This window comes from Telmatherina bonti, assembly GCF_933228915.1.
Source record: "Telmatherina bonti genome assembly, chromosome: 1".
In the NCBI taxonomy this organism is placed as follows: domain Eukaryota; kingdom Metazoa; phylum Chordata; class Actinopteri; order Atheriniformes; family Telmatherinidae; genus Telmatherina; species Telmatherina bonti.
In genome coordinates, this window is record NC_136619.1 from 20982158 (window position 1) to 21005601 (window position 23444).

The 23444-nt window shown below is 36.3% G+C and overlaps 1 protein-coding gene across 1 annotated transcript in view; it reads right to left on the reverse strand.

Annotated features, from left to right (window-relative positions):
* Positions 1-11449: 11449 nt before the first annotated feature.
* The window catches only part of tspan15 (tetraspanin 15), a gene marked incomplete at both ends in the record, with an annotated part of 36278 nt that continues 24283 nt past the window's right edge, over positions 11450-23444 (reverse strand). The window contains 4 exons of the mRNA XM_079261374.1: positions 11450-11608; positions 13974-14090; positions 14452-14502; positions 16840-16956. Coding sequence (XP_079117500.1) covers positions 11450-11608; positions 13974-14090; positions 14452-14502; positions 16840-16956 — 444 coding nt within the window. The remainder of the gene's footprint in view (positions 11609-13973; positions 14091-14451; positions 14503-16839; positions 16957-23444) is intronic.

Sequence of the window (23444 nt, forward strand, 5' to 3'; positions counted from 1 at the left end):
ACCAGACCACAGCACAGTTTTCCATTTTGCATCAGTCCATCTCAGATGAGCTCAAGCCCAGAGAAGCATTTCTAGTTCTTCTTTTTATATAGCTTTTGCTTTAGAGTTTTAACTTGTACTTGTAGATATAGCATCAAACTATGTTTACTGACAATGGTTTTCTAAAGTCTTCCTGCACCTACATGGAAATATCCTTCATACAATGATTTACCGTTATTAATGCAGTGGTCAAGGGTCACAAGCTTTTAATGTTGGTTTACAGCCGTGGATTTGGATGCAGAGATATAACTCCAGATTCTCAGAATCTACTGATTGTGTTATGGACTACAGATGATGAAATCTTTACATTCCTAGCAGAAGAATTGTTCTTTTTGTCATATACTAAGTGAACTTTGTCCCATCCTTGCTTGTGAACAACTGAGCCTTTCGGAACGTTACTTTTATACCCAGTCATGAAACTCTCCTGTTTTTAATTAACCTGTTCACCTGTGAAATGTTACAAACAAGTACTTTTGAGCATTCCTCACATTTCGCAATCTTTTGTTGCCCCATCCCAGCTTTTTTGGAATTTGTTGCAATATGTTGCAAATAACACACACACACACACACACACACACACACAAAACAAAAAGTGTATCAGTTTATCATTTTAAATATTACATTTTTTATTGATGTAGTGTATTTATTCATTCATTCATTCATTTTCCGAACCGCTTATTCCAATTCAGGGTCGCGGGGAAGCTGGAGCCTATCCCAGCCGGCTTTGGGCGACAGGCAGGGTACACCCTGGACAGCTCGCCAGTCCATCGCAGGGCGTAGTGTATTTATTTGACCATAAGTCAAAAAGCATTAGCAAATTATTGTATTCTGTTTGTGATGGACTGATGACCTGTCTAGGATGTACTCTGCTTCTCACCTGATGCTTGCTGGGATAGGATTCAGCTTCCCTGCGACTCTTGATTGGGTTAAATTAGTTTAAATTTTAGGTGTCACCAGTTCTGGATTTTAAATTCTTTATTATTATTATTATTATTATTATTATTATTATTATTATTATTATTATTATGAATTAGCTACTGAGCTGTTAGACTGTTGCATCTAAGACTCTTCCCCCTGTCTGTGTGGAAGCTGCAGGGATTATAGGAACATTTACTCCACTATATTTTATTTTGTACATTGTTATTAAAGATCTGAAAGATATTAATCAGTAAACTCCACTTACTCCTTCATTCAACTGTTCCTCAGTAGTGTTTTCATTTCATTTCCATTGTAACAGGCTGTCAGGGACCAAGCAACAAGAAAATGGCTGATAACTGCACACATTTATGTGTTTATTGCAAGCAATGCAAGATAAACATGAAAATGACTAAATAATGGCAAATGTTTGTGCCTGAACAGTAAGGTATTGTGTTAAACTATAAATGAGTGTGAAACATTAGCACTGTGGGGATTGAGCCATTACCAGGTCCTGGATGTTTTCCTGCCTCGTTGCCATTTTTTGCAAAAGGTCACAGACTAATAAGATAATTAAAGAAAGAAACAAGAGACATATGCTAATACAGGTAGGTAATTGATCTTTTCTAGACTCATTTGCAGCACACATTTAACAAAACATCTGCATACCTGACAAAGTGACTGTGGTGGAATTATGCGTATAGTGTAGTTTTAATATGTTACTCATTTATTAAGTTTCTTTTAAGTAGTACAAGATATATATTCTGCATAGTTAGAGTAGTTCAGTAAGCTTGCTTTGGTAGATTCATGCATAAAACTAAGTGTTCTGTTCAAGGCCTGTTTCAGCTTTGACTGTTGTTATCTCCAAGCTGGCAGTTGTTTTGACTAGTGCTGCCAGGCAAAGGTTGTTTGTGTATGCTTAAAGAACACTGTAGCACACTGAGCAGGGGCAGAGCTCTCGAGACCTCTCGCCCGCAACATCTGTACTTGCCCAATAAATTGAACAGAAAACAGTTGATTTATAGATTTATTTCTCATCGGATAAATTCCACGACAATTTGGTGTCAGAAGTGGGATCCCATGTGTTTCTGCCGGTACCGGACTGAGGGGCAGGCTGCCGGAATCCAAACAGATTCATCTTCAAACCTCAAATAGGCCTTAAGAGTGACGAGGGCCACAGTCACCGGTTTCGGTCGATCACGAAGGGATCTCAACCCACGTGTGGATTTATCTGGTGAGAAGTATATTTTTCCAAATTATAATTTGATTGAAAGTGGTTTTTGATATAATATTATAGACTGAGTGATTCTTAATACTAATCGAACTGAAACAGTTTTGTTTATAAAATTGTCGACTGTTTTCATAATAATGGTGGTTGCGCTCCTTTTCCCCAGGACTGACTTTGACAATAAATAAAAATAAAGCAAAAATAAAACAAAAACAGAGATACAGACTCTACGAGATCAGGTTCCAAAATGAAGCCCTGTGAGTACGAGATCAGGTTACCAAACAAAGGAACAAATTAAAGATCTAGTTTTTTCATGTGCCCAGCTGTATGTGGCACATTGAGTATTTGATGATTCAAAGTCTGAATGTTTAAAGAGAAAAACACAACTTTTCAAACACAAACTTTACAGAGAAGTTATTTTTCTTCCTAAGAATGTTGTTTTATTACATTAAAGAAAAGTGAAAATCTCTTGATTTGTTAAAATCATTCAAAATATGAATAGGTAGTTTAGGGTATGTATAATGAAATAGGTCTGAGCGCTTACAAAATAAAGTAAACATGCATTTTTTTACCTTGGAAATAGTATGTTGTTTGTGCATGAAACCATTACCAGAAAAAGCTAGTTGGATATTTTATAGAGCTTCAGCTTCTTTGATACAAACAATGATGAAATAAATTGCAGACACTTCCTAATTCTGGTCCTGACTGATTCTGTGCGACTTGATAAAAACAATAGCGTCACACATTTCTAGTTTAAAACTTAAAACAATGACTTTCAGGGAGGAGAAAGACTGAAGAATAAGAAAGACTAAATAGTGTCACACCTGAGTTGAACATGTTCCAGTTTCTTATAAAAAACAGGATTTGTTCAAGGCGTGATGCAGAGTTTACTACTTTTATTTACATTTATTATGACATGAAGTGGAACACTGATATGTCCACATTAAATTAACAGTAAAACTGTCCTAAACACTTTCACAGAGATAAATTGGAAAGACTGCAGTGACGTTGCTAAAGATCAAGCTTTGAATTTTGAATTTATGTCCCTTTTGATATTAGGCCTTTTCTTGGCGTCTTGTATTCAAAGACGCTAATTGTATGCATGTATGTGTTACACAAACAGTGCAATGAATCACAAATAGCTCATTAACCACACAGACACACTGCAACACACCATCCCTTTACACTGCACATGGTGCCATATCACAAATTGTAATCACAGTAAACAGGATGTCACAATATTCAGATCACACAGCAGTGATGAGATACAACCCGTCACAGATGTGCAGCTGTCCAAGAGCTTAGAGAAAAACTCATAACCAACAGGCATAATAACTGTGATAAATATCACAACCTTCTTATGCATCTGGCAAATTGTATCAAATTCCAGGGTTCATTGTGACCTTTGAGCAAGTTACCACCTACCAAATTGAATGCTTTGCTTGTTCATTTTGCATCCCAAACACTTTACAACACATGATGAGCCTTCATATGTTCTCTGTAGAAATGACTTCTGTATGATTCCTACTGACAGGTTTTTTCACAGCACATATTTGACCAGAGAGGGAAGCTACATTATGTCCCTTCCATTCATGTGTCCCCATGAGTCAGCACGTGATAAGAGGACTAGAAATCTGAAAAAAAGATGAAGGGAATTTAGTTGTTAGAAATATTATTTACAACTCTGCTGCTTTTCCTGTAACATGGTAAATGTCTTCTGCAATAAAACAAAATAGTGAGCTGGGAAGTAATGCTGCTTAAGAGCAATGAAAAGATAAAAGCAGATTTTAATTAGTTTTATTATAAGAACTGATCTAATCATATTTGCTAATTTAGGTTTCATCAACCACAAAGTCAAAGGTACTCATCTAATTTTCAAAGCAGGAATCCACCTGGAAACTGCCAGTGGTATATGTCCTTCACATCCTGCTAACAATGCAGAAGTCATTGTGGTTGCACACTGAGATGAGATGTGGAGTACAGGTTAAATATTAACAAAACCCCCAAAATAGCTCTTTTTTAAACCAATGAGATAGCAGAACCTTTACACAAACAGACTGAGGGTAAACACGTAAACACATGGTCTGGAGACAAGTTGAGGACAACCGAACATGGCTGGTGAGCAGATGTTATGTTGCAGTAGAATAACTGATGAACCACATGTGTGATGGCATGATTGAAGTGAATCCCAGGCAGAGAGGTCAGACCCACACCCTGCCACCCAGTGGGGAATAAAGAAAAAACATACAGACCAGAAACAAATAGACAAAAAACAAGGTACAGCTAGAAGTATGTCATTTCTCATTAAAAAATCATGTAAATGTCATATAAAGATGCCCATCGAGAAGGAATCTGAAATGCAGAAGTGTCTTTGAAATTATTATGAAAGCTAGAGGACTAAATTGTTTTTAAGTCTCTTTTAAAAAAAATTCCAATGCTTTCAGTCTATTTTGAGACTGAAGAAATGTTGTCATTCTGCTTTGAATGTGTTCAATAATTTAGAAATCTTCTGAAAAATGTGCTACTATTAGGGGTTTGCAAAATATGTCATGCATATTGAACTATTGAACTTATCTAGTGTTATTCCCAAAGCAAATTTAGTTTTTTAGCTATAAACCTTGAAAAGCAATCTTAGTTTAACATGTGAGGAACAAATAAACATAAATACAAAGGAACAAAGAAAAAAACAAACAAAAAACAGATATAAATGGATTGTTCACAGAGAATCACAGCGAAACATGCTGCAGAGGAAGCAGTGTATGGTTGGTTTCACGCTAAAATGGGGTTGTCTCCTTCCACCAAGCTGACTTTGCAGTGTAACATATTACTTTTCTGAGAGCATTTATACTAGCAAACCAGGAAAGTAAATATTTAATTTCTGTGAATAAAATGCAGGCTGTCTTCCTAAAATGTCACCATTGAGTCCATCTTATTTGTCCATGCAGTGATCAAATGCTATCAACCTCAAACAAGGATCAAGTGTAGAAATTCACCCACTTTGATCTTCATGAAGACTTTGCAGATTGTTAAAGGAAACTCTCAAAAAATACGCCTGTTCTAACTGGTTAATGTTTAAATGAATCCTATTTCCGACTTCTGCTTGTAAAAGCAGCTGCTTACAGACATTACTATGGATCATACCTAAAAGTATGAAGGAAGGACGTAGTTTGTCATTTTGACTAAGGTGTTGTTTAAAATGGCAGTGCAGTATTTTGATAAATGGCCCTGACCCCTGTGTACATGGTGCCCCTGTGGTGCTTTTAAAATTTGCCCTTTTCAGTCTGTTTTGTAGCTCTCTGACTCTACATCAGGTTCAATGTGGAGCATAAAGCAAGCTGATAAAAGAAGAAATACAAAGGCAATCCTGTTTCAAAGGATCAAGACAGAATTATATTTATTGCTTTACTTAGTTAGGTTCAGATAACTTTATTACATTTATAGTTTTTTGTACACTGAACTGATAAAAAAAACTGAGCCTCAGTTTATTTACAAAAAGAGTGTCACCTAATTCACATCAAAAAATACTTTGACCATTTTTCCCGGAAAATTAAATACCTAAGGTTTTGTAACTCGCGTTTGATTTACTTGACAGAATTTTCATTTGAAATACTACGTGTACAGGAAAACGGACATAAGGGTCGAGGGTAATGTAGACGGGTTCTGAATGCATATCACTTTATCGGTATCAACAGCTGTTGGCCTTTGTTACAAGCTTAAAAGAGCATTCACAGTAGTATTTGTTTAATGTTATCTGTTGCAACTCCCTCTGAAGACTCCGGACTTGTTGCACATTTTCAGACTCTATCTAATCCTGCTTTTAGTGTATTGAGTGTTAATGTCTGTGTTAAATGCCAGCGACAGATCAGACTGACTCCCAGACTAATAAATGAGTTGCCTGTGTTACTGTGGTGCAGCCATTTAGGCAATACATTAAAAGTGTGTCTGCTCTGAAGAATAATTATCTAATCTCTCAACAGTAACAGTGAAAGGAGCATGTTACAAGCGAGGTGCACATTCTTGCGGGTAAAGATGCAACTCTATCTTTGCAGCAACATGATCAGATTATACTACGCAGGGGTGAATATTATCATCAGACCCAAGAGCTGGCTTTTTAAAGAATAAGTGCCAACACATACATATTAAACAGTGACACACAATCAGTATTTGTGTATTAGTGCACCAATGACGATGGGAAAGAAAAAGCCAAAGAAGAGACATTTAAGTGTCACCAAAATTATTTTAATGGAACTGATTGATATCCTGAATTCTCTGATGTCCGATTTCTTTTATAACAAATGTTCTAGTTAAAACACACAGAGCTCTAAAAAAAAAGTTCTTCCAACTGAAAAATGTTCTTTTTGGTTCCTCTAATTGGAAGGATCAGAGCCTATATGAGCTAATAACAAACATCCCATTATCTCACACTGTCACTTTACAAAGCCATTATAAAATGTGACATTTCTGAGCTATGTGCTTTCACAGTGTGCATTGATAGACTAACTTTTCAGTTCCTGCCCAATTTCATGTGTCATCTGTGCCCCAGTCCTCTAATTGCAATTTGAATTTAATTTATTGGCATTATCAAGCAAAGAATATTTTAGATCAAACAATTTCAGAGTTGGGGGTTGAATGATTATCCTCACACAGGGTAAGATGGTGAAAGGAGGAACGGATATCAGGCCTTTGTGTTGTGAGTTATCTTGATTTAGACTGATTGATTCCCTTGTTGAGTTTAGCTGTTTAAAAACTAGATTTTTCTTTCTAGCAAGTTAGCATGCTAGCTTCACCAATGAGAATAAAGACAGATAGCAAATGAAGGACTTCCTTCATTCATTCATTATCCCAACCGGTTAGTCCAGTGAAGGGTCGTGGGGAAGCTGGAGCCTATCCCAGCAGTCTTTGGGCAAAAGGCAGGGTACACCCTGGACAGCTCGCCAGTCCATCGCAGCAAATAAAGGACTTGAGAAATGCAATACAAACTAATGCTAAATGTTATGTTGTGCTAGTCAGAAAGAAGAATTAAGATGTGTACATAACACTGCAGACAATTATGCTAATGTGTCCTGAAAACCCACTGGTGCTCTAAGCATACACTACACACCACATTTCAGTTTGCATCTTTTCAGCCTTCTGGGTCAAAAAGCTGCTTAAGCTTATTCACTTTCTGCTGTTTTTTGGAAGTGGCTTGGATTGCAAAACACAAAAAAAACCAAAAAACAAATGCCCTGATAAAACCACAAAACAGAAGATGCAATGACATGTTAGAGAGAAAAAAATACTGTTTATCTGAAAAGTAAATGTTTTTTGTTACAATGGAAGTCACAGTAATTTCTCTGTTTTGTTGTATTTTGCTTGTTAGAGTTTATTGTTCAGTCGAATAATTATTAAATTAAGAAAATATCACAATGAAGTAATCCATACTAAATAAATGTAGCACAACTGCAGCAGTTCAAGAAATCATAAAATTGTTAAAACAGTGTAGTGTATATCAGTATGTCAATGATAGAAACAAATATCTTGGAAACAGTTTTTTTTTTTTTTTTTAAATATTGATCGCTTATCCCACCCTCTGGAGCTCTACAATTGTTGCCAAATGACAGATTCATCAAGATAGGAATCATGTGACAGATGGTTTTGGCCCATGCAGACTGCTGAACATTGTTGAGTCTGGAGGCATAAGCAACAGACGCACACACAGTCTAAGCCCACTGAAGAAATGTAAACAAAGCATAAAATTATAAACCACTTATTTAAAAAAGAAAACCTGATTTATAGTGTTTGAATCTGCTTTCTCAAAATACAATGTATAGTCATATAAGGCTGGCTGAGTGTATGATAAAGTACTTACTTGACTTTGTTCCCTGCACATCTGTGTGCTTGTGTGTTTCAGGCCAAACAGCTGCGAGGACTAAATGAAATTCAACAAAAATCTAAATGAGAGAGAAGACTGAAAATTAAACAGATCAACCTTTAGTTTCCCAACTGGAACAGATTTGTATGTGGTGTCTACAATGAATCATTTAATTTTTGCTGCACAAATATAAATGTCATTTCAAACATCACTCATTTAATGCTCCACTTAACGACCTTATCTTAAAGCTAATCCCAAAAGAAGCAGTTCATTGAGACATTGCATACTTTGAGTTCATTAGTGTTGGACCGTTTGAATGCCTTTTACTGGGGTTTGGGGGACATTTCAAACCAAGAAGTGCTAGAAATCAGAGAAAAAACAAGAATTTACATTCACACTCTCCAATGACCAATTTAGAAATGGAGCATGAATGTTTTTGGACAGTGTAAGGAAACCAGGCCACCACGCAGAGAACACAAAAAGCCCACACTGCAAGACCCCTGCTAAGATTTGAACATGGGACCTTCATGTTGCGATGTACCATGCATCCTCAGCAGGTTGTAACTATAGAAATGACATATATTTAGGAAATATTGGCACCCTATCATGTCCAGTCACTGCTATTGAAGTGAGTAGTCTCAAAGGAAAAGTAGCTCCAAAAGGCCATGACACCCCAAGTCAATGATGAGCCATTCTTTGAAATCTGTCACTACGCATAGAAAAACCCTGTAGGTTACAAAGTGATGACAAGGGGCCACATGGCAAAGCTTTTCTATGTGATGATTAGGATGAAAACAAGCAGTGTGGTATGAAGATCAAAGATCCCTTCTAGTCAAAGAATGAAGTTGGATCAAAATGCAATGTCAATCTATCTCCAACTATGACATGTTAGCAGTTGTAGTAGTGTGTTTAAAGCCAGTTTTGAAATTATGGCCCATAAAAGTATTTAGTGGGGGATTGAGTTTGCTCTGCTGAGTGTTGTTTAGAACTTAAGCCTTTTAAGTTGTTGGTATAAGAGTGACACAACCTCTCCTTTTAGACAACTCACAAAGGCCTCCTGCTTCTCAGTTGGTGCTGCAAGAAAATGATTTTCTCCTCCTTGGTGGCAGCCTAAGTGAAATATTAATGGGTTCCATTCAGCAGGAAATCCTCAGAGCAGCAGGAGTAAGAGGAAGGATGAGACAACAACACACACACCAAACCACTCTGGACACTCCCTACTCATCATACATGCTTCTCTTATGTGTCGATGAAGTTAAATGAAGATGAAGTGCAAATGGAAGCTTTTGTATGTGAAGTAAACAGCTTGCACTTGGATGTTTGGTGAAGTGAAATCAGATATAAAATCTAAAAAGCTCTCAAAATTGAAATATTTTCCTCTTGTCATTTGCAACTTTAAATAATATAATGGAGTGACTGATGGACATGCTAAGTAAACAGTCATTTTTAAAAATCTAATTCGCTTTTTTGTTAGCAGTAAATATTTTTTTCAAAGTTGCATCATTTGAAGGATAACTTCACAATTTACAACACAATCTATATAATATCAGTAGAATAATTCTAAGTTGTCCTTTTTACTTGTTCTATTTTAATCTGCGCCGTCTTCATACTTGTGTTCACATACAAAAGTCTGCACTTTTACATGAAAAATTTACACACTGCCAGAAAACAAGGATGAATCCTGCACTTTAATATACACAGTATGATATCGACCATCATTTATTCAAAAGCCACCACCTTTAAAAATACCTTTTACACAAATATCCATTTAATGCTGTCACAACATGACAAATAATGGAACTAAATCAACACCAGCAAATATTCTCCACAACCAATAAGAAAACATTTTCAAAACATACTTCGTTCAGTTTGAACTTACAAAGTAGCAATAATCCAGAGATCAGCCACATAACTGCATGCAAAGCATGACAAGCACACTCAGCAATATATACAGATAAATATGCATAGTAGCAGAGTAGAAACCATATAACACAGAGATAATGTGTGATCTTAGTCCTTTTAACAGAAAATTCTTTTGATTTAATTATGGTGGAAATATTGTAGAAGTGTCATACATTTCCAGTTTTAGTCATAGTAACAAGAATGTTTCTATTGCATGTGCTAAAGTATGCTAAAAACAATATAATGGGGAAAAAAATATACATGTAAAAACTTACACTGTGACAGTTGTATAAATTGTATATTTTTATGCAGGTTTTCATCAGTTAGTCAAAATATCACCATTTAATTGCCATAGTAACTTGAGTGGAGCCTTAACACTGTTTTCTTATAATATACTAATGTCAGAAAACAGTGTTAGTTTAGTGTTTTACAACCTGTAATGCATGGAGCTTACAGTGTTAATATTTTAACTTCACGCAACTATTTGAGAGAACAATATGCTATTAATTCCATTAGCCAAATTTGTTTTGAGAGAAACATCATTTATAGCTATATTACGTGCAACGATTATGTTTTTGTTCTTTTTTTTTTTTTTTTAAATTGTAGAAAGGTGGTCTGGGATGTTGTGTGAAGGTCTGAAGAGAGAGACCCCTGAAACAACTCAATCAGTGCAGTAGTGTCACATTTAAAAACACCCCTTCCCCATTACCATATTCAAAATAATTACCCTGAAATGTTAAGTCAGAACCATTTTATCATCATTCATTTTAAAATTATGAGCAGTATTTGTTTTTATACACAAAATAATATTTGATCAAAAACTAATAGTTATTGTTTGAAGGACTAAAATAGTTGTGAACATAGTAATAATTCATGGCAGTTGTTACCACAAAGAGTGTCATCCACCAAAGCCACTCCTGTATATCCCCTAAATTTGGCTGATTTTTCCACTGCCCATACTTCAACTTTACTGGGTTACGAGAGAGGAGGAATGAGCATTCAATGTAACCAAAAACAAAAAAAAAAACCAAAAACAAAAAAAAAAACAACCAAAAACCCAAAAGACAGGGGTTTAACGAGCATTTTTATCAATGTGCAGAAATTTAAGAATAAAGATAAGTCATATTTCAATCACCGAGTTTAAAATCGGTCATGGTCTATTAAACAAATGCATTTAAGGATGTTATGACTACTTCCTCAGTGAACACATAACAGTGACATAACCTGCAGAAGAATACAGAGGTGTAAAGGTAAAGTGGCTGCATTGGTTTGTGTTTATTCCTGAGACTGTCTGAGGCACATCTTAAAATTCACACAGGAATTCAGATTTTTTATTCTTTCCGTTAGGAGACTGTAAAACAATTAGAAACTAAAAGTCAAAAAAAAAAAAAAAAAAAAAAAAAAAAAAAAACCATTGAAAAGAAAAGAAGATAGACTGACTATCAGAATCTAAGTAATTTGATGAATACAATTACGTAGAGTCTGTATCTGTATAACTTGTCTTCAGTTTACTTTTAATCAAATTCTGGCATACACTTAAACCATTTGGCCACCCGGCCCCTTGTCTTTATATTCCTTTCCGAACTATCCAACAGGCCATCCATGTAGAGACACTCCTCAATAGCCTCTTCAACCCGAGTGATATACAGCCAGCTGATTATCACACCAAAGATCTGGTCAGAGAAACAGAGAAAAACACAAGCTCAATGAGAATGAATGGAAACAAAATCACAAGGGCAGGGGTTCTTGTTAATCACTTTCTGACTTACACCTTTCAGGGCAATCTCAACCTCTCCAACAAAAACATTTTTTATTTTTTATTATTATTGTTTTTTTTTTTTTAATAAAGTATCGCCATCAGTTTGTGTTTAAGATGCTTTGGAAGTTGTGTTAGTACAGCTAAAGAAAACTGTTAAATCTAATAACAAGGACATACCCTTTCAACCACAGCAAAAGAGAAATTCCCCACCATAGAACAAAAAAACTGATGTGAATTATAATCTTGCTGCCTGTTTCCTCTTACATAAACATTTGCACAAGCATCTGAACATCCATATACAAATAAACACTAAATAATATACTTGCAATGCTTTATTTATCATTTGCATCTGCACTCCTGTTCAGATTTCAACATTTCATTATTCTGTTATGATGACAGGGATGACTTCATTTATCTTATTTTATTTGACCTTTTCTTCTTTGTTGGAGGGGACAGACTACATACTTGAAACCAAAATAAAAACCTTTTTTCTAACACACAAGACTACTTGTCTCGTAGAAAGTGCAGTAGCATCAGGTTTCTAATAGGTTTGATGAGGGACTTGTGTGATGGTCTTGCTTACCTTCTCTGGAGACACAAAGACTTGGGCAAGTTTCAAGTCCAGCCATTTATGCTTCCATAATTGTCAGACTGTCTACAGTGTTATATGATTTTAAAATATGTAAAAATATATTCAAAAGGGCTTCCATCAGACTTATACCAGCACTGTCTACCGAATGTGAAAAAACTAAAAAACACACACACAGAAACACACACAGACACACACAGACACACACACACTCAGACCTTTTCAAAATGTTTCAGCTTATTTTGCTCTTTTGTGCAAGTGAATGTATCAATACTCAAACTTATTTTATCTAAATTACATGAACAGGTCTGTATATCATTTGGTTAAAATTATTACTGCTTATTCCACTGTTGATGCAGTGAAGGCGTCTGATGTTGCTGAATGTGGTTTACTACTACTTTCCCCTGTGCTTCTTATATTCACAGATGTGGCGAGTGGAAGTACAAGCTGATCTGATAGATACAATGATATGACGCCACTGTAACTGACAGGGCCATTAAACAATGAGAAGTTGGATTTGAATCTCACAGAATATGACAAGTCAAGAATATAATTAGTCATATCTTTTTCTTGAGTACCACATTTGAAGATTTTTGATGAAAAGGTAAATAAAAAGAAAAAAAAAACCCAAAACAAAACATAATTGTGTTTGTATAGAAGTTTGAAGTGTTTTTTTTTTTTTTGCCTTGAATAGACTGCTGTATATTAAAATGAGATTGAAACACCCTTCTGAATATGCACAGTGGCCAGCTGCAAAAAAAAAAAGTAGTTTCATGATTTAAACTGTGTTTGGAATAAAAAGCAGTAATGTTCACACCCATTTTCCACTACGTTTACAAAGCTGTGCAGTTGTATGGTCCCCTTCTGTAAATCTGGGTCAACATGCATGTGTTTGAGCCAGATTTTCTAATCTCGTTTTTTTTATTGTGAATGTGAATAGGGGCACTAATGGAATTAGTTATCTGCATTTAGAATGGCCCTAACCATGACTAATATCTCAGTTAAAGAGAAATGAAAACAAAAGCAGCAGCAAAGAAAAGGAACATTTTTACTGAATGAGACACTTACTGATGAAGTGGAGAAAAAATTATTTAATTTGGTGGTTTTGGCACAAAAATTGTAAATAAATAGAAAAAAACAACTGAAAAGGTAAAGTAGAAAACAATTCTTGGAATTTCATAGCAGGGGACCATGCAGAGGTAAATAAGAGGTGTGTGTTTAAAAAAAAAAAAACTGTGTATCCATGCCACATATTGCAGATTTGTATAACGTTAATGGTACAGAACTTTATTCTCTGCAAACCAAGAAATGGAAACCTACCTAACAGTAGTGTTCAGATTTCCACAGCTATGTGAAAACACTACAAATGATCATTTTTCCGTGTTGGGAAACCTTAGATCTCTTGAATTAATTAGCTGATGCTACAGACAAAGCACATTCTCATGGTGGTAACCACTTTCTACTGTTCAAAGTAAGTTCAGGAACAATTCAGGGATCACAGGATAAAAACTAAGTCTTTCTCTGGAATACATTGGAATATGCCCTGACAAAAATGGGCCCAATCTGCAGCCATCAAGACCCTAACGGTCTGGTGCTAGAATTGCATTTCCAGACCTGACAGGACATTCCCACATGTTCACATGGACTTCATAAATAAAGTAGTTTTTATGAAACAAATTATTTGCTTTACCTGAGGAAGTAGGATCCCCAACAACAGTCCAGCCATAGTCTTGTAGTTGTCCATCAGCCAGATGAAGACCCCATGAATACAGCCTCGAACATGGATGATATCCGACAAGTCATGTCGCTGCGAGAAATGTACATTTCCTGTAATCTTACATTGTAAATTTAAAACTACATATAAGTTCAAAACAACATCCTTTCCCCTCTTACATAATAACTGATAGTTTTTGCTGATTTTTTATTTTCCACAATTATCTATTTTAGATCAACAGCAGCTACAGACATGAAACACTGAGCTCTCCATGAGACAACAATATTAGACAACAGTATCTAATTATTTAAGTTTTCTGTGATGGTTTACATTACTGCATATGTTAAAGCAGATGTACAGGTAAAATAGAAAGCAGAATAAAATAATTCAACAAACTAAGCTTAATGTAAATCAGTCAATTATTAGTTCAGACAATATATTTTTGAGGTCTTACTGTCTGGTCAAGAACCTTGTACCCACACAAAGTGTTCGCCACTTCATTTGGCTGAAGGGAAGAAAAGCAGAGAGGATAGGGTGAAGTACGAGATACAGACAGAGCTGTGAACATCACCATGTTACTTTCAGAAAAGATGTTTTTAATACTAGTTTATCATCAGAATAATAAACATTTTAAAAAAAGCTATGCATTTTATGCGAAATGCTCTTCAATCACTCCTCTCAGTTTATAGCTGACAGTTCAAGAGAAGAGTTTCACCGTGCATAAGTGAAGTGTCTGAATATGAAAAACTACAAGCTCAGAGTCATCAAGCCTAACGCATGCTTGAACACATTCACAAATAGTGATATTAAACATATTCAAATAAGATAGGATTTAAAAACTCCAGGCAAGATAAGCTTAAATGTATTTTTTCAATCATTAACAATGGACATGTCCTTGTTCTGTGTCCATGGCAAAGTAAAGGACTGACAAACAGCACAACTGTGGAGCCTAACGTATGGCCACATTTGGTTGAGGATTCTGCATATAGATAGCTATAATAAATAACTAAGAATTTAAGATGGGTACAAATATATTTCAGTTTTAAGCAATGTATGAAAAACAGAGGAAGTATTGGGGTTGATTGCCAAGTAACACATGTAAACTGACCATTTACATGTGTGTTTTTCTTTTTTCTTTAGATGGGGGCAGGTATTATAAGTTTTTACTTCTTTCTTCTCCTTTTCTATCATGGTGGGGCAATAAGGTGTTTTTTTTGCATCTTTTCTTTTGGTTTTATTGTGATGTGAGGTTGTGCAGCGCCATACGTGATATAAATTAAACAATAATGTCATCACATATTTGTAAAAAGACAAAAAATAGCTAAAAAGTAAAAAAAAACATGGATTTTTTAAGTACATCGTGGATATCTATTTTTGTATAAAAAGGTTGTACATCTTGTGCATTTGCATAACTGAAAATGCTGAATGTTGACATTCCTATTGAAAATGTACTCATTGTAGAAAGCTTGTATACAGCCTCTGTGTGTACTTTGTCTTGGATAATCAATGCTGCTGTAACATGGATTTCCCCAGCACAGCGTAAATAAAGTCTTATCTTATCAGTGTGGCTCACACTAGTGGCTGCCTCATGTGCATACGAACAGTCCCATTTTTATGGTAAGGAAGATGTGAGAAAGTTTATTTTTGTAGTGCTAAACCACACATTTTTATTACGATTTATTACAGGATCAGCCAGCTAAAGGTTTCTCAGGTGAGCCCTGGAACAAAAGTGGTGATCTTGGTGCATTTGTGATTTTCCTGTCCAATAAAACAATCTATGTATCTTGAGCTACAAATACATTATTCTTTTAACAGAAGGTTAACACAGCTGACAAACAAAGGCACAACTGAAGTTAGTTTCTCATTTGTAAACACTGATATAATCTACTTTAGACTTGGCAACACACATTTACCTTCCACATGGACAGCCTGAAACATATTTAAAACATGAAAACATTACAATATTTTCCTTTTGGTTGCCCTTTATTCAACACTTGACTACAACACAAAAGCAAAAATGTTAACAACTATGTAACATGAAATATGACAACAAATTCACAGATTATATTTTATCCTCCCAAACATTGTTTTTCTTTAGAAGAAGACTACACCAGTGCGTTCCAGTCCTGGCACCAAGTACCACTTTCCTGCATTAGTTCGAAGTGCTTCTACTAAACACGTCTGATTCAGATTAATGAACTTCCACATCAAGTTCTTTGCAAGATGATGAGCCATTCGTTTATTCATGTGTGTTCAGTTAGGATCGCCTCTAAAACATGTAACTTACAATGTAACTGTTTTGATTATTTTTGTTGTCAGCGGTCATATATCATCATCATCATCAAGCAATTAAATTAGGGAAGACCTAACACAAAAACCTAAAGCCCACTCAAATATGTACACATCACAGATTTTGTTAAATTTAAAACTTGTGGTCTTAAGCCTGAACCCATTATTTTAGCCACTTTTTTTTTTTGTTTTTTTTTTTTTTTTGCTTCTTCTGTAGCTAAAAAAAGAATATTTAAACTACATAAACCTGCAGGAGCCTGACAATACACAATTGTCATCATCAATTAAAAGCGCATCATAGTCTGGACCTCCTGTGTGCCTGTGAGTCCTCGTGTGTTTTCTAGCTTATGCTCCCTGGTTTAAAAATTGAGTTTTTTTTCTTGAACTTCAACCAGTCTATGATGACAGAAAACGGCTCAAAACAATTATAACATACATTTTTGAGGAAAAAATGTATCATAAAAACTTGATTAATCAAAGAAAAAAAAACACATATTGTAATTGGTAGTAACATGATCATCATACTAACACATCATCATTGTGTAAAACCTACCTTTAAGTTTAGGCAGCAGGTGTAAGGGACTCCGCATGCAAGTGGACCAGGTGCAGAACAGTTATGGTACATGTTAACTTCCCAGTCTGTATACTCTTGACCCCCGCAACACTTAAACTGCCAAAGACGAGAAAGATGGTGGAAATTAAAAGGACAAGCGAGGGAAGAAAGACTTTAAGAAGCAAAAGGGAGGAGGATATATAAGGCAATTAAGAGGCAGAGATGAAAAAAAAACAAAAAACAAAATAAACAGCAACAGTTTGGTAAACATCATCTTTGCCGTGTTGGAAAAATGTCAGAAACATTTTAGGCTGAAATGAGCCATGATAAACAACAGTTTGCACTTAGTTGGCCATGATCATACTTCTTTGTGTTTGACTGTCTCATTGTGAAATACACAGGTGGTAGGTGTGCAGAGTGACAGACTGTGCATTACATTATAACCCCTACAACTTTTTTCCCCATCAGTTTTATCAGAACTTTGTCAGTTTGGTGAATGAATAAAAAAAAAAAAATCTGAGTAATCTTTTAATTACAATGTGGGGAATGAATGATTCCTTAGAAAAACAAAAATTAAATCTGTAAAAAGTTTGCAGATATACAATAATATGTTGTTAGGGTACACACGCAGCATCCTAATGTAATTATTGCAGTTTCTGGAGACTTCACTAAGTCTTCCTATGTGTAACATTACCAATTTTCTAACCGTTTGTCAGCTGCTCCTCCAGGAAGAAGAAAAAGTTGGACTCATTCTATGCAAATGTAAAAAATGCATACAGCTGCCCTGCCTCCTTTTGAAATATCAAACCAGTTTTTGTAGTAGTGTGACCAACAAGCCCATCCTAGCAGGGCCGGATTAAAAGTGCTGAGGCCCCAGAGTGTTCAAGGGGCCCCCTTCTCCAACGCAACATTGAGAAAATTGTGACTGATACACTGTGAAACGACATTTCTAACATCTCTCAGCCAATAGCACCAATAGAAATACACTAGACACTGTGGTGTAACCATCTGGCATTTATATACATTTTGTTTTATGTCCAAACTGCTGGTGTTTTACCTACATGGGCCCCACATAGGCCCCAAGTGGGCGTGGGCCCCTGGGCCTGTCCCCATAATACCCATTGGATAATCCGGCCTTGCATCCTAGCTCAGTCATAAGCAACCAGTCATCATACAGACAATTAAACCTTGGTCTAATTAAGCTAAAGACATTCTGAGTGTCTGCTTTGAGGTCACTTAGTTGAATGTCTTCTGTGACTGACAAGATGACGCGGCTGAGTGTATGACAGAATACATCAGCTTCTGTGAGGACAGCATTGTCCCAATAAGAACAGTGAGGTACTCTTCCAATAACATGCCCTGGATCATCAATGACCTCAAAAAGATGCTTAACATAAAGACGGCCTTCAAGGAGGGGGACAGGAAGTGAACTTAAAGTTTTAAGAATGCAAGGAAGACTTCAGGAAAAGTCAGCTCCAGCAGAACAATGTGAGGGACGTGTGGTCAGGAATAAAATAAAGATGCCAGACTTCAAGTATAAGGGGGATCAGACTGATGGAAGAGTGGACAAACCTAATGAGCTGAACATGTTCTTTAATGTAGTCAACATTTTTGTAACACGAATTAACATCATAACATTTTTTTTGCATGTTCAAAACCAAAATACAATGCCAAAAACCTTTTGCAAATGCAAACCAATTTCACATTTCAGAAAAAAAATTACAGAAAAAATTGCAAAACACTTCTACAACCCTTGATGTAAAAATCCTGAATGTATTGCTAAAATGCCTTTTCACTAACAATACTTTTACAAGGCAACTTTACATTGAGGCAAAACAGTTTTACAAGTTCTAGAAACACAATAACTAAGACATTCACACCCTTAACTCCACACTTTTGGTTCACGTCTTTCTATTGTATTTTTTTTTAGTACACGTAAAAATGGTTTCAATGATGTATTTCTGCATCACAAAAATGTAAAAGTGTTGCAGTGGACGTAGTATTGCTTTGGTCTTCTTAGCCACCATATCCACCTCTGGTCTATCTGTCTCCTGCAGTCAGGTGAAGAAACAAGACTGATCCTGAGCAAGGCTGCACGTCTAGATGGCGTTAGCCCCAGGGTTCCAAAAAACCACTTAGAACCTTATTAACACCAGTCTGAGTCAGTACAGAGTTTCTGTACTCTGGAAACAATGCCTTCTATTAGTTCCTAAAAATAAACTCCAAGAATCTGAACCAAATGACTACAGACCAGCTGTGCTAACATCTGACGTCAATAAAGTCCTTGAGAGACGGTTATTGGCTCACCTAATAAACAGGCCACAGTTTGTGAGACAAAAAGGTTGTGTGTCTGAGATGGTGGTCAGAGGCAACACGAGAAACTCACAATTTCGCTTCACACTGCACAACTCAGACTTCCAATACAACTGTGAGTTTTGTATTCTGCAGAAATACTGTGGTGATTCTGCAGTTGTGGGGTGTATTGGTGATGGATAAGAAGCAGAGTACAGAGCGCTGGTCATTCAGTTCATATTAGCAACCATTTAAAATTTAGTCCACAGTTTCCTTTTCTCCAGTGTGAGGCTTTTTCTGCCCTTTTTCCACTAACATGCAACACTTGAAATCAGCAGAATGGAGCATTTTTTTCCTGAATGAAGAAGACTTCCAAGCTCAAACAATAAAGGGGCAATAAAAAATTCCTTTTATTGCCCCTTTTTTCTTAAAAAAAAAAAAAAAAAAAAAAAAAAAGTAATTACTTGCAAACCCTAAGGAACAACAAAACATCATTACTTCACAAGGAAAATAAATGAGCTTTAGAGAGACAACTAAAAGAAAGATAATTATCTCCACCATGGATGTGTATTTCTTTAAACCAGCTGCAAAGAAAAAAATTGTATTGTTTTAACTCTGTTATCCTATTTATGAGTCTTAAAAGACAACTGTAGCTGCAACTACCACAGTGATGGTTTGTGGACACATTTTCTCAAAAAGAGCATAATGTGCAGGATACAGTCACTTGACACACACACACACACACGTATGTATATATATATATATATATATATATATATATATATATATATATATATATATACACACACACATACATACATATATAGCTATGTAGTTAGGGATATTCAGCTTTTGGGTGAAATTTCACAACAAGCCTAAAATGCATTCAAACCTGTACAGGTGAACTTAATGTGATCTTCTCTAAGCTTTTAAATGCACATGTCCAACTGTTAAATGTTTCAATAAATTTTGCACAAGTTGCTGTTCTCTAACAAGGAGCTTAACGGCAAAAATCACGGCAAGTGTGTGATCCTTGAATTGACCAATAAATGTCCTGGTTCAATTAGAGCTGGTGTTTAAACAGTTGTCCTCATCATGCTGTTCACATTTTGACATCATGAGACCAAGACGACACCTAACAATGGAACAACAGTCCCTTGCCTTTGCGATGCTTCAAACAGGACGTTCTCAGACAGAAGTGGCCACTGAGCTTTGAGTGTCACAGAGTGTCATCAGCAGGTTGCAACAGAGATATGGAGAGACTGGAAGAGTCACAGAAAGGCCTAGAAGTGGACGTCCTTTGGCCACATCCCGTGCTGATGACCGCTACATTGTGAACACTGCCCTGAGAAACCGGATGATGAATGCCACTCAACTCCAGGCACGTTTAAGAGAGGTGAGAGGCACCCAAGTGTCACGTCAGACCATTCGAAACAGTTTCCATCAGCATGGTCTGCATGCTAGACGACCTGCACGGGTACCTGACCACACCACCAGGCACAGGCATCATCGTCTTGCATGGGCCAGGGAGCATTTACGCTGGACGAGGAACCAGTGGGCCTCAGTGCTGTTCTCTGATGAAAGTCGATTCACACTGAGCAGAAATGATGGCCGGCAACGATGTTGGAGACGTCAGGGAGAGCGCTATGCATCAGCCACTGTTGTCACCAGGCGAGCTTTTGGTGGTGGCGGTGTTACAGTGTGGGCAGGGGTGTCCACTTGGTACAGAACTGCCCTACACTTTGTGAATGGTACAGTGACAAGCCGATACTACCTGAATAACATCATTAATCCAGTGATTGTGCCCCTACATGAACAGCACAGGCCTAATTTCATCTTCATGGACGACAATGCTCCTGCTGATCGAGGCCGCATCATCAGGGAACGGCTGTTGGAGACTGGTGTACCTCAAATGGAATGGCCTGCACTCTCTCCAGACCTGAATCCCATTGAAAACCTGTGGGATCAGCTGAGCCGTCATGTAGAGGCTCGAAACCCTGCACCCCAGAACCTCAATGACCTGAGGGCTGCCCTTCAAGTAGAGTGGGATGCCATGCCTCAGCAGGCAATAAGTTGCCTTGTGAACAGCATGAGACGTCGTCGTCAAGCTGTAATTGATGCTCAAGGGCACATGACGAGATATTGAGACGTTCAAATTTTTTGTTGTGGTGTAACTACCATTGTATGTATATATATGTATATACCTTTTTTGTTACCTTTTGTGTTGAATGAATTTTTTGAGAGGAGGAAATCAGTAGTGCATCCTTCTACTTAAATGTCTTACTTTTATGATATTATATCACTGTAGCATGAACATATTGCATTTTCCATAAATTTCACCTGAAAGCCAAATATCCCTAACTTTTTGTGAGTAGTGTGTATATATATATATATTATATATATATAGGTATGTTATTGAGGTCAATATAAAGGCCAAGTTTGACAATAGTGTGATCTATCATGTAAGAAGTGAATGTGGAGTATCTACTAAAGAGTAATCCTGAGAACTTGTGGGTCAGATAAAGAGCTGTGGTCAGCTTGCTAAATGAAATGCTCTCTAGTTTGTTCTGTAAGCAGCTGGGAGACGAGAACCAAAAAAACAAAAAACAAAAACCCACGAAGCTGAATTTTGGGAAACCTGGCGGCGAGTTGGAACATGGAAAATTTAAAATGTGTTACAAAACTGCAAGACATGAAAATGGACTTTGTAGAGATCTGCTCTTTCTCAAAGGACACAGGGCTCAAAAATTACACTTAGATAAATCTCTCCGTCAGGCATGCTTCTTACACCACAATTTGAAGCACTGCTGACAAAAATGTTTTTTATTCCATAAAGGTTGTTTTTTCATACATTTCCATAAATTAGCATAAATCTAAGCTAATGATTTATTTGAAATGTGACAGTATTTTAGAAAATTTGTTAAACCAAAACTAACATGCGAAAGTCTTCCCCTTTTGTTTTACTTTTTAAATAGCCAGACAATTTCTTGAAGTGATCTTGAGTGATAGTTTCTCAGGTCTTCTTGAGGTCTGTTCTTCTGTACATACATTTTCACTTATTTAAGTGCAGTTCTTCTGCCTGAATAGAGTGCACTTTTTTTTATAATATATTCCTATTTTTTTAGCTGTATTCATCATAAATGTCAGCAATGACAAAATGTTATTACTGCGGTAGTGTGAGGTTACCTGTCTAATGTATATTTATTATAATGTGGAGGAGTTTGAGTCAAAGATAAGTTCTGGGTACTCAGAACTCATAGCTTAAATAGAAAAAACCATAATTACGTCAGGATTTGCTTATCTGCCTCCCTTCCAATCAGCAACATACAGATGTTAACATGCAAGATGTTTGTAACTCAATACACTGATAACTATGAGTTTTTAAGAGTGAAATCTTATATTATAATGGATTCTTATTTTGTCCTGTTTCTGTTCAACAAAATGGTAAGACTTTGGTTTTTCTTTTAGTTATTGGTGAGGTTAAGCGCGTCATGTTTAGCTTTCTCTTTTTTGTATTCCTTTTATCTACCTTGAAGTTAACTACAACTCTTTTTTTAAGATGATGGCATAATATTCTCATTGACAGATTTCTGTATTGTCATATTATATCAAGGCCTCTTCATGTTGGGCTTTGCTCAAAAGTCCGAGAGGCACAAAATGCTGTTTTTGTACCAACAAGCTGATACCCAAAGAACAATTAGTCAAAATCCTGGCATATCAAAAGTAGTGGAGAAAAGAGTGAAATGGCCTTAAAAAAAAAAAAAAAAAAAAAAAAAAAAAAAAAAAAAAAGCCTTGATGTTCAGCAGATGAACAGTATTTGAAAGTGATGTTCTTTAAAAAGAGGGGAGGGGGTGGGAATCCTGAAAAACTAAAAGATTAATCTTTCCTTGAGTTGATCTCCAGGGAAGAATGACTGTCATGAAGCTATTATTTAGAAAGGGAAGGAGGGAGAAAAGTCTGAGTTCTGCTACATTAGACAAGAAGTGGATTGTAAAAAGTCAGTGGCAATAGATCTTAGGCTGGAGCCAGTCACATCTGCCACCGGGTAAATGGCAGGATACAGCCTGAACTGTATGGTCGCCAGTCCATCACAGGGCCAAGAATACCATCTATAACTGCAGAAAGGATATGCTTATTTAATAAACCAGAAAATCTGTACATATCCAATTTGTCTTGTATTTATTCAGAAGGTGGCTCAGGTGTTTGGCTTTGACAGATTAAATTTATTCATTTTCTATCACAGCTGTTTTTACAGATCACTTTCTGCAAGATTAAGCCACCTGTAAATCCTGAAACAGCACAAAAGCTAACA